Genomic DNA, 12,673 nt, shown 5'->3' with positions numbered 1-12,673 from the left:
CTACCACAGAATAGAAAATACCCAGGACAGATGTACCTATCCTGTTTGCAATAGCCTAAAACAAACAAACAACAACAACAACAAAACAAAACAAAAAGAAACCTTGGGAATCAATCTAACAAAGAGGTGAAAGACCTCTATAATCAAAATTACAAAACACTAAAGAAAAAAAAAATGAAGAAGACCTTAGAAGATGGAAAGATCTCCATGTTCTTGGATAGGCAGAATTAACATTGTCAAAATGGCCATACTACCATAAGTGCTCTACAGATTTAATACAATTCCTATTATCCCAATGTCATTCTTCATAGAAATAGAAAAAGCAGTCATGAAATTCATTTGGAAAAATAAGAGACGCAGAATAGCCAAAGCAAAAACTGCATGGTATTGGTACCAAAATAGACATATAGATCAATGGTACAGAGTAGAAGACACAGAGACAAAACCACATAAATACAGTTATCTCACACTAGACAAAAGTGCCAAAAACATACAATGTAGAAAAGATAGCCTCTGCAACAAATGTTTTAGGAAAACTGGAAAACTATATGTAACAAAATGAAATTAAGCCCCTATCTCTCACTCTGCACAAAACTCAACTCAAAGTGGATCAAGGACCTAGGAATTAGACCAGAAACCCTGTGCCTAATACATGAAAAAGTAGACCCAAATCTTCATTATGCCATCTTAGGACCTGACTTCCTTAACAAGACTCTTAAAGTACAAGAAATAAAATCAAGAATCAATAAATGGGATGGATTCAAACTAAAAAGCTTCTCAGCAAAGGAAACAATCAATAATATGAAGATAGAGCCTATAGAATGGGAGAAAATCTTTACCACACACACATCAGATAGAGTGCTGATCTTCAGGATATATAAAGAACTCATAAAACTTAATGCCAAAAAAAAAAAAAACCCACCAAATAACCTAATCAATAAATGGGCTAAGGAACTGAACAGATACTTCACAGAAGAAGATATACAATTGATCAACAAATATATGAAAAAATGTTCAACATCTCTAGCAATTAAAGAATTGCAAATCAAAACTACTCTAAGATTTCATCTCACTCCAGTCAGAATGACAATTATCAAGAATATAAGTATGTTGGTGAGTGAGGTTGTGGGGAAAAGGGTACATTTATACATTGCTAGTGGATCTGCATATTGGTGCAAACACTCTGGAAAGCAGTATGGAGTTTCCTTAGAAAACTTGGAATGGAACCACCATTTGACCCAGCTATCCCACTCCTTGGTTTATATTCAAAGGACTTAAAATCAACATACTACAGTGACACAGTCACATCAATTTTTATAGCAGCTCAGTTTACAATAGCTAAACTATGGAACCAACTAGATGCCCTTTAAAAGATGAATGGATAAAGAATATGTAGCATATATGCACAATGGAATATTACACAGCCTTAAAGAAGAATGAAATCATGGCCTTTGCAGGTAAATGAATGGAAGTGGAGAATATCATGCTAAGTGAAATAAGCCAATCCCCAAAACTCAAAGGCCAAATGTTTTCTCTGATATGCAGATGCTGATCCATAATGGAGGCTAGGGGAGAATGATGGAACTTCGGATTGGGCAGAGGGGAGTAAGGGGAGGGGAGGGGATGTGAGGGTGGGAAGGATAGTGGAATGAAATGGACATTATTATCCTGTGTACATGTATGATTGCATGAATGGTATGAATGCATCGTGTACACCCAGAGAAATTAGAAGTTGTAGTCCATTTGTGTACAATGAGTTGTAATGCATTCTGCTGTCATGTGTAACTAAGTAGAAAAAAATTTTTAAAAAATTCAAAAATTATGAAGTCAAATTTTAAAAGAAGAAAAAGAAAATACCCGGGACATTGCTCTTGTTAAGAACTGCACCAAATATTTTATTTTAATTATGTGCATGCAGATGCAGATGTATGCCATCAACCTAAATAACAGAGTCTCCAAGGAATACTGAATTTATTCACAAGTGGCAGAGTATGACAATCCAGCACACGTGGAGACCATACACATATCCAAGGAGGTTAAGGCAAGAAGAAGCTTTTACAGGCAAAAGAGAAGTACATGTAATTTGTTTGAAACAGAAAACATTGGTTACAGGGGCTTATCTCATCTAGTAGATGCACATCGACATCTACTTCAATGCCAGCAGGGTGGTCGAGGGTGTATGCATTGAGCAGTTCCTCCTGGAGATAAGAGTGTCAAGCAGGTGTGTTTGTGCGTCCTAACAACTGTCCTTTTGATTTATGTTGCAAGACACAGTTTGGAAACCCCTTGGCAAAAGTTCTAGTGAGAGACATATAGGGTTAGGAATGTTTCAAGGATTTTTTGTAATGGTTCTCATCAGAGGCACGTGTTCCCGACAGCCCTCCTTCATGGTCTCCCAGCTTCATTGTTTATTTTTTGACTAGAGTTTAAGGCGAGTGACTCCATTTTGATTCTAACAACTTTCACATTCTGTAGTAGAACATAGTACAAAATAGCTTTCTCACTGTGGGACACATCCAAAGAGCTTGCAGTAATAACTCTACAAAAGGCACTTTGGATCATGCTACAACCCAGATGCTTCTTACTCTGACTACTTTATCTGTCCTCTGGCCAGGTCAGCTCGTGTCCCTCTCCCTGAAAGCTCGCCCTCTCCATCTACTTTACAGCCTGAGCCATCTTTCTAAAATGCAAATCTGCTCCCACACTCCCTCAGGAACCTTTCTGCCTCCCCCAGCACCTGCAGAACTAATTCCCAAATTCTGAGCCTAGCATTTGGGCTTTATGCTACCTGGCCCCACCCACTGGCTCTGTCCTCCTTCCCCTACTTTTCTCCTGACCTGTGCTCTGCAGGCACATGGGTGCCTTCTGACCTCCAAGCCTTTCCTGCACTTCCCCTTCCTCTCTGTGGCATGGCTGCCTGGGGTGACCCACCTCATCCTTCGATTCTGGACTGGCACCTCCTCTGAGAGGGCTACCCAGACGGCTTCTCTAAAGACTACCCAGATGACCCCTCTAAAAGTAAATCTTCTCTTCTCTCCTCTTTTCATGGGCGTCACCTGCTCACCCTCAGCCTTTGGAAACGCCAAGACGGTCCACAACGACAACTCCAGCCGCTTCGGGAAGTACATCGACATCTACTTCAACGCCAGCGGGGTGATCGAGGGTGCATGCATCGAGCAGTTCCTCCTGGAGAAGTCCCGGGTCTGCCGGCAGGTGAGGCTGTGCCATCCCCAGAGCCCTCCAGGAGGGTCCCCTTCCTCACTCTCACATCCCCATTCCTGGGTGGAGGGAGCTTCCCACACCCCATGGGACCCCTGAGTATTCCAGCAAAACAAATGACAGGATTTTCTATCATTCATTTGAATTTTTGAATTTTCCAACCATATAATTTTCTTCATTCTTTGGTGCCACAGTGCCTCGCCTCACTAAAATTACTTTGGAGACTGGGCCAGTGCCCAAGTGCATTTTCAAGTGTGTTGGGACCATGGCAGGGGAAGCTGGTTGACGGTGTCCAGAGGCCTCAATGACCAGGAAATGCTGGCTGACTGTCACCCAGAGCCCTGTGCTCAGAAAGGCTGACACTTGGTTCAATGTTTTGCTGTTGCCATCTTGAAATTCTCACTCTTCAGCAAGAGGTCATGCAATTTCACATTATAGTGGTCCACAAATCACACAGCTGATTCTGAATGGCAGGGATGCCAACATGTGACACCTGCAACACAGAATTGATGCAGTCTTGTGTGTGTGCACCTTCTCACATAATGGCATAACCCCAAATGTGTATGGGTGTGCATGTGAACACACACACACACACACACACACACACACACGCAAACATGAAGGTCCAGCGGGGGAAATACTACCAACAAAAGGGGCTGGGGCCACGCGTGAAGGGGGAGAGATACGTTGGCACCATGGGAAGCTGGAGAAAGAAGTCATTCCCCCTGCTTCTCTCATTTGCTTCTCACAACAACCGTGAGATATCTTTATCTCCATAGTCCAGATAGGTTATGTAGTTTGCCAGGATCGTGGAGCTAGCATGTGGTAAAGTCTCTCTGACTCCAAGGCCTTCCCTTCCCAGAAACCCTGCCTTCTTCACACAGTGGTTGGCAAAGTTGTAGTACTTTGGGTGGGGAAACTTCTAAAGGAGGCTAAAAATAAGCCCTGTCCATCGTAAGACACCAATTAAAATATGGCATGGGCCATGGGTATAGCTTACTGGTAGAGCATGTACTTAGCAGATGCAAGGTCCTGGGTCCCATCTCCAGCACCAAAACAATAAAATTGAATTAAAAATATGGTATATTACACTTTAGGAAGCTGGGCAGAATTACAAAGCAGGGAGGAACACCAAGAAACAGATGCATAAAAAGGAAGTTGAAAAACAACAAATATAAGTTTATATAAAATAAAAGAATTATTCTAAATGCCTTTAATATCTAGAAGGAACACAGACTTCTGAGGAGGAAGACGAAGGGATTTCAAGCTGGGGGAAGCAGAATGGAAACTCTCAATTCATAACACTATATACTTCAGATGGATTAAATATCTACAAAGGGGTGCATTTATAAATAGTGTTTAAAGAAATACAAGGCCTGAATAAGCTGTGGCTGTCAGGTGGGTCACAAAAATGACTGCAAAGTGTGTGGGATCGTGAGTCAGAGTCCTGCAAGACCTTGGGGACAGGCAGCTTCAGGTCTGGGAGAAGCAGTCCAGAAGCGGGAAGCTCAGGGTAGGGGATGAACAGACCCTGGAGGCCCAGAATGAAGATGGCAGGAAAGGCCAGGCCAGCTTTTGGATCAATGCCAGAGCCACACCCGATTGGGAGACTTTGGAACTAAAGCTGGGACAGTGGGAGGGTTGGTGGCCTCAGGGGACTTGCTGACAAGCCTCTTGGGGACACACACTCCCAGGCTGCGGAGGAGCGGAACTACCACATCTTCTACTGCATGCTCATGGGGATGAGTGCCGAGGAGAAGAAGCTGCTGGGCCTGGGGACACCCTCTGAGTACCACTACCTGACTATGGTGAGCCCATCCTGCCCATCCCACTCCTCAGCTGCAATCAGAGAGACAGAGGAAAGGGTCAGGGCCCCCCCAACCCTCGAATTTCCATAACTGCAGAAATTCCCCAACTCTAGCTGGGCTTCTGAGGCAGGGCTGATGGTCCTTCTTACTCTTACCTGCCCCAGCTCCTTCTGTGTTTGGAATCAACTTTTTACTGCCAGAGACCTGCTCTGGACAGCATGCCTCCTCCTACCCTTCTGCCATCTTCACTTTCGGAGCCCCTAACTGATCCTGTGGTCTTTCCCCACAAACCCCACCTTCCTTTGGTCCCCTATAAACCAAAAGGCTCCTGATACTGTGAATTCTGGAGAGTCATCCACATGTCTCCTGCTCCGGTCCTGGTGTGTGTCCCCAGAACATTAGCTTCCAGAAAGCAGTAACCTTGCTCACCACTGTGTCCCTGCCTCCTGGGATAGCACTGCACAAGCCGTCACATGCTCACATTGGCTGACAAGAGAGTGAACGCATTCCACCCCTTGGATCTCTCTCCCGCAAGACCCACTCTCCTGTGGTCACTGCCTCAAAGCCTTCATCAGCCCTTGCCTGGACCATGGCAGTAGTTTCCTCACCCCAACCCCCATCATCCCATCTGTCATCTACCTGTGGCCAAAGGAATCTTCCTATGGTGGTAATTTGCTCTCTGATGACAATTATTTGGTAGAAGCCCAAGCTCCTTGGCATGGTTTCCATGTCCCTTCAGGAAACCACTCTCGGCCCACTCTCCCCTTTCAACTCTGATCCCAGCCTCCTGGCAGACCCTGCCCCTGCCTTCCACTTTGCAGCCTTGCTTCTGCCAACACCACCTAGGGCTGATTTGAAGATCAGGCTGGAGCCAGCTCAGGCTCCTCCTCCTGCAAGCCTTCCCCACCTCTCAGTGGGAATGGCCCTGGTTTCTTGGGTCTCAGCACCAGTAACAGTCCATGGCATGGTCACTTGCTTCCTGCCTGTCCCTCCTAGATGCATAGCACCCAAAGTGGGACTGGAGCTCACCATTTCTGAATTCCCAGCAAGTAACACAGTGTCTGGCTTACGGTGAGCCTTGGGAAGTGTTTGTTAAAGGAATGAGCCCACAGTGTTCCACAGAGGCAGACAAGGCAGCGCTGAGCATAGAGAGATGACAAATAGGGACTTGGAGAAGGGGACAAGGGACAACTGGCCCAAGGTCACCCTCTGGCCAAGTGCCAGCACTAGTGGCAAGGCTCAGGCAAACTTTTATCTATTTTTCTGAGCTTATGCCTGGATGTGACCCTTAAGGAGCCACTCACAGCCTGTGAAGTATGACTTTCAGAGCCTTTGGCTGAGTCTCTGGGGTGTCAGGCCTTGCTGGCCTCTGGATGGAGGTGGGACATGAGCAGCCCCATTAACTGAGATGCCCTTTTTCACAGGGAAACTGCACCTCCTGTGAGGGGCTCAGTGATACCAAGGACTACGCCCACGTTCGCTCAGCCATGAAGATCCTTCAGTTCTCCGACTCTGAGAACTGGGACATCAGCAAGCTGTTGGCAGCCATTCTCCACCTGGGGAATGTGGAGTTTATGGGTAAGGCTGTTTCGGCCACAGTTGCACCCCTGTGGAGGAAGAGTGGGGTGACTGGGACAGTAAGGGGAAGAAGTCTCTGGGGATTTTTACCAGAAGGGCCCACAGGTCATGGGGTCCAACCCAGTCCTGGAAAAATACACATGGAAAATGTAGCTGTGATTTTGAACAGCTCCTAGAGTTATAGGAGAAGACATCAAACCCCAAAAGTAAAGACTCTGATCAGTTACCCCCACCCAGTTTTAGCTGAAACCCCAGAGGACTACACATTCAGGGTGAGGATGAATCAGTGTAGACAAATCCACACACAAAATTTCAAGCTGGTTCACAAGCAACAAGATGGTCTGGGGATTGAGGTGTCCTGACCTGTCACTACTCCCAAGCACCTAACCGAAGTTACTAACAATCCTCTCTGGAAGGAACTAACAGCAACATGAATTACTAATGATTTCTTCTAATAATATTTCAAATACAACATGAAGCATGTGCCCAGAAATAGGAACAAGGAAACAGATACCATGAGCAAGTGCCGCAGAAATAATAAGTAACAGAAATAACACAAAGATTTCAGATATTGGAATAGTCGGACACCAATAAGAGATCTACTTTGCTTGCTGTGTTCAAGAAAAAAAGAAAAAGCTGAGTAAAAAAAAATTTAGAAAGGGAACTGGAAACTCTAAAAAGTGATATTACATATTTTAAAAGAAGCCACACAGAAATTCTAATATTAAAAAACAACAAGACACTGAGCACATTGCCACATACATAGAAACCCAGCAATTCAGGAGGCTGAGACAGGAGGATTGCAAGTTTGAGGACAGTCTCAGCAACTTAGTAAGACTCTCAGCGTCTTAGCAAGACCTGTGACAAAAGTAGCAAGGGTTGGGGATGTAGCTCAGAGGTAAAGTGTCCCTAGGTTCAATCCCCAGTACCAAAACCAAAAACGACATCAAAATCAAGAACTTAGTGGATAGGTTTAGCAGCTGAGGGAATGTGTGAGCTAAAAGAAAAGTCAGAAGAAGCTACAACAATAAGGCACAGCGAGGCATAAAGATGGAGACTATAAAAGAGCAGGTAGGAAGCATGGCGGATGCAGATAGAAGATGCAGCAAACCTTTCACTGGAGAGCCATATTTGAAGGGAGTATGACTGGTTCTGGAACTAACCAAAGGCACTGATTCACAGAGCAGTGGGGAAAGAACAGGCTTTGGGGGATACTGTTCCAGAGCAGAGGGGTCCACATGGAAAACATGAACTGGGACCACGATCTCATATCATACTGGAAAGCCAACTGTGGCGAGTGGTAGTTAGGGTGGCCTGTCACCTATCAACCAAACTGGGCTTTTCTGCCAGGGAAAGTGCATGCTGACCAGAAGTGGGCATTAGGATGTGGAAGAATGTCAGAAACATGATGTTATGAAGATAAACAGAAGAATACGGGCACTGAGGTCACACTTAGACATGACACTCAACACAGGCAAAATTCCATGTGCATAATAAGAAGATGGAGAAAAAGCAAGGAAGAGATTGCCATAAAAGTTGGGCAAGTATTAACTCCAGGGGAGAGCAACACCACCTTACAAAGAGAGGACCAATGGAAGACATTGGCGCTGGCAGGGACTGTATTTGGCTTTAGTTGTAAGGCATTGGCCTTACAACAACATACTTTTTTGTTTAATACATTTTATCTGTATGTTTTATTTCACAATTTTTTTAAGTTTATAAAAGATAAATAAACAGCATCCCCACCCCCAGCATGGCAGGTGCACAGTGGCTCAGAAAGAAAGAACTTGAAGTAGATAGGTGGTCAGGAGACTATTGCTGACAGTCAGCACTCCATTCATGCTTGCCTCATTAGATTGGATGAATAAATGAATGCCCGGGTGACTATGGACAGTAGAGTGGATCGAAGGTGACTAGGGGCTCATCTCCTATAACAGGTCCCAGTCGGGCACTGCCAGTGCCAGTGCCAACTGGGTATCCCAACTTAGTCCAAATAAACCCAGGATTCTTCAAACTTCCTTTTCACCCAGAACCATGATCTCATCAGACAGAAGGAACTATGGTCCCTTACATTCGTTTATAGCTAAGATGCTAATGACAGGGCGTCACCAGGAACATTCACCCCCTCCATGGTGGCCCACCCCCAGGGACAGTTGTTGCAAGGTGTGGATTTGGGGCTGCCCTGTGTCCCACCACTTTCCCATTCAGGGTTGCTGCCTCTCTCTAGCTGCGGTCTTCGAGAACCTGGACTCCTCTGACGTGATGGAGACGCCTGCCTTTCCCATCATGATGAACTTGTTGGAGGTACTAGGCTATTGTGCTTGCTAGCTTCCACTTTCGTGAGAGGCTAGGGGGCTTGGGCCCATAGACTCCTGAGGCCTGATTCTCATAACCCTGTCCAGGAGCCCACCCCTGCCTCCCTTCCCTCTTCTGGGTTCTAAGCTCAATCTCTGTGCCCTTCTGCACACTGTGACGCCTGAGGGTGGGCATCAGGAAGGGGACCATTTGAGCCAATCCCTAACAAAGCAGTAAAATGACCATTGTAGCCTTAATTTGTGCTTCTTCCTCTGTCCAGTGTCCCCTCCTGTCCTCCAGTGGCCCACCATGCAGCATCATCACTCTCTGCCACATCCATCCCTAACTCCTCTCTCGAGCACCTAACCCCACACCCATCAGAGTATCTCTGTCCTGTGTCCTTGTCCCCCAGGACTTCTCCAGGAGTGTGTTATTTTGGGAAAGTGACATGTGTCACATGTGACTTTGAGTCTTGTGACTCATACTATCAGCCCTTCACATTATTCCAGGGAGCAAAAGGAGGCTTGACTCAGAGGGAAAGTGGCAGACACTGGGTGGGGACATATTTTTGTACTGGGAACATTGCAGCACGGTCCACATCACACCCCATGGACGGTTCTGTGAGAAATTAATATAATTAGAGGGGAAAAAAGGCATTTGCTTTAGTCACATTTTGTGTAACATTTGCTTAAGGATATTGGTCCATTTTTTTGGTTCTTATAACAGAACACCTGAGACTGGATAATTTATAAAGAATTAGTGTTAATTTAGCTCTCAGTGCTGGAGGCTGTGATGTCTAAGAGCAGTCACCAGCATCTGCTTGGGTCTGACTAGGGCCATCCTGCTACATCATGTATGGTGGCATCAGATGGCAAGACAGAGCAACTATACAAGAGAGAGCTTGTTTTTATAACAAAGTCACTCCCTAGGTAACCCTTTAATCTATTAATCCACGCATGGATTAATCCATTTGTGAGGCAGTGCCCTCTTGACCCATTTGCCTCCCTAGTTCCCACCTCTAAATACCATTAACATATGAATTTGGGGATTAAGTTTCCAGTACCTGAACTTTTAGAGGCCACATTCACAGCAGGCACTTAAGAGCTTTGAGTTTTGCCAGCTCCCTCTTCCCTGCATCCAGATTTCCCTTCAGCCTCCAGGTGGTGATTTTTTTTCGGGGGCGGAGTCTGGGCATAGCTGAAGCCTGGCCTCAGAACCCTCCCCACAGCAGTTCCTTTGCCAGCAGTCCCTCTCCCAAACCCCAGGACACCAGCATCCTTCAACATCAACATCCTTCTTTAACTCTCTGCATTCCAGCACTCACAGCACCCTGGCTGTGGCCCCAATCTGGCCTGGCCCTGGCCATGGGCATTGCCGCCCCTCAGGTCCTGGGCATGGGGAGTTTGGTCACAAGACACAGCAGGAGCAGGTGGGAGTCTGGGTCCAGGCCCTGCTCCACAGGTGCAATGCAGTTGTACCTTCTTTCCCAGGTGCAGTACCAGGAGCTCCGGGACTGTCTGATCAAGCACACCATTCTCATTCGTGGGGAGTATGTCACCAGGCCCCTGAACATTGCCCAGGCTGCAGACCGGAGGGATGCCTTTGTCAAGGTACAGGGATGTGGGAGCAGCATTCGCTCCTGGTTCTATTGGTGAAAACCAAGAAAGAACAGAGACTAATAAGCAGGTCCCAATTCTGCCAGTTGCCCACCTAGTGACTATGGGCTTCCCAGCCTCTCTGGGCTTGATTTCTTATCTTTACAGTAGGGGTAACATCCCCCAGTCGGTCTGAGACATCTAATCTTCATGCAGCCTTTCTGGGTGAACTTGGAGGAGGGGTAGCCTCCCTCTGGCTTCACCCCATGTCTCCTCAGGGCATCTATGGGCACCTCTTCCTGTGGATTGTCAAGAAGATCAACGCTGCAATCTTCCCACCACCTGCCCATGATCCCAAAAATGTGCGGAGGGCCATTGGCCTCCTGGACATATTTGGCTTTGAAAATTTCCAGAACAACAGGTATGATAGATCTCACCTGCTCTCAGAAAATGGAAGAAAAGCAGCTCCTCTCTGAAAAAGCTAGAAAGTAGCTGTCCCCAGCTCCCATCCCACCTAACCCCCTTTCCTCTGGGCTCCAAGCAGGGACCTCTCACTTCCACTCACAATGCCAGGGTGAGTCTGCAAGTGAGTCTTTCTGATGAGACGGCCTGTGCACATCTCCCAGAATCCCCAGTATGTCTAGAGGTCACATAGCTAAAAGCCATCCTAGGGAGCCAGGCTAAGACCGCAGCATCTGTCATTCTTCTTGGGCCATCTAACTTGCCTCATAAACCAGAATGTTTTGTCTCATGAGGTCATGGTGACAATTGAAATCAATAGCATTGATTCAGCTAGAGGCATGTGTGGACCGTCCCTGACTTTTGAGTTGGGAGGCAGGGGAATGAGGAAGGAACCTATGACCCAGTGTCCCAGCATGACTGGAAGCTAAAGGTCTGTGACCAGGGCAGGTAGGAATGTTGTTACCAAACATGACTACAATGAAGAATGGGGTGAGGTAGATAAGGCAGCAGAGGGAGCCAGGCAGAAGAGCCAAACCTGGGCAGGTGATATTCTAGGGCCTCATTATGGGCAGGTAATATTCCAGGGCATCATCGCAGGCAAGAGGTAGTCAAATACAGGAGGGCTGTGGGACAAACAGGCAGGAAGCATTCTGGTTGCAGTCCAGCTTACTTGAGCCTGGTTCACTTAAAGGGCTTGGCAGAACAGAGCCCAGGTCACTGGTTCCAAGAAACAGGGGCTGGCCTAACCTTGATGTGCTCCTGCCCAAGGCCCTGTCTGCAAGTGGAGTTGACTTGGGAGGGATTTAGATGCCCCACCTTGGGAACCAGGCTTGTAAAAACATGAGCCATTCCAAGTGCAAGGACTCTGGGACCTCAACCTCCCAGGGTAAGCTGTGGGACAAGGCAGAGGTCACCACTGCAGTCAGGTGGGAGGGCACAAGGCTGGCAAAACTAAGCCTAATGCCATGGGACCTTCAGGGCACAGTAATTTCAAGCATAAATTGGGTTCTGGCCTCTGGGAAGCAGGACACAGGTAGCAGATCAAGCACTGGAGGTGTTAGATAGCAGCAGTGGGGACAAAAAGAAGCAAACAGTTCAAGATGGAGACAGCATGGACCAGGTTTTGGCAATTGACAGGAATTGGGGAGGGGGCCAGAGTCAAGTGCAACTTCTTGATTTCTGACTTGAGTCGGGGTGGTGGGTGGAGGATTCATTTCCCAAGACAGGAACAAGCAGGTAGAGCATGTTGGAGGATTGGTGGGTTGGGAAAATTGGGAGCAGATAGGAATACGTCTGGTTGATCCAGAGGGTGTCAGCAAACAATACTGATCTCTGGAAGCTCATCTCAATACCAAGTCCACTTGCTTGTGGGACTGGCGCTTCTTGTGAGTATTTGGCTCCATAAGGAGAGTCTCAGTGAGAAGATAGGCAGGCATGGAAAAGGACACTGTAGGTGACCCTAAAAAGTCAAAGGCAAGGACTTAATGCTGTGCTGGGCCTTCTTATTTCTCTTTGACTGTCATGGGATGGAGGAGGTGAAGGTAATGGAAGCAGAAAGAAGCAAGAGGTGTGGCAGGGAAGCATGTGCACCTGGGGGCTCCATGTGTATGTGGATGTGTGTCATAAGTATGTGACTGTGTGCAGATGGCTGGTGATCCCAGGACTCCCTCCAGCTACCACAGGGACCCCTCTGACCCTGCTCTACCCTGGGTGGTG

At 46.9% G+C, this 12,673-nt stretch overlaps 1 protein-coding gene across 2 annotated transcripts in view; it reads left to right on the top strand.

Moving 5' to 3' along the window:
- Positions 1–12,673, top strand: part of Myo7b (myosin VIIB) — a 65,791-nt gene that overhangs the window by 13,387 nt on the left and 39,731 nt on the right. For both annotated transcript variants that reach the window (XM_047547331.1, XM_047547330.1), the window contains exons 6-11: positions 3,071–3,213; positions 4,914–5,027; positions 6,452–6,605; positions 8,833–8,909; positions 10,391–10,510; positions 10,774–10,916. In XM_047547331.1, coding sequence (XP_047403287.1) covers positions 3,071–3,213; positions 4,914–5,027; positions 6,452–6,605; positions 8,833–8,909; positions 10,391–10,510; positions 10,774–10,916 — 751 coding nt within the window. The remainder of the gene's footprint in view (positions 1–3,070; positions 3,214–4,913; positions 5,028–6,451; positions 6,606–8,832; positions 8,910–10,390; positions 10,511–10,773; positions 10,917–12,673) is intronic.

Source organism: Sciurus carolinensis, chromosome 3, assembly GCF_902686445.1.
Source record: "Sciurus carolinensis chromosome 3, mSciCar1.2, whole genome shotgun sequence".
NCBI lineage: Eukaryota > Metazoa > Chordata > Mammalia > Rodentia > Sciuridae > Sciurus > Sciurus carolinensis.
Note: the sequence above shows the minus strand (reverse complement) of the source record. Positions and strands in the feature narration are given on the sequence as shown.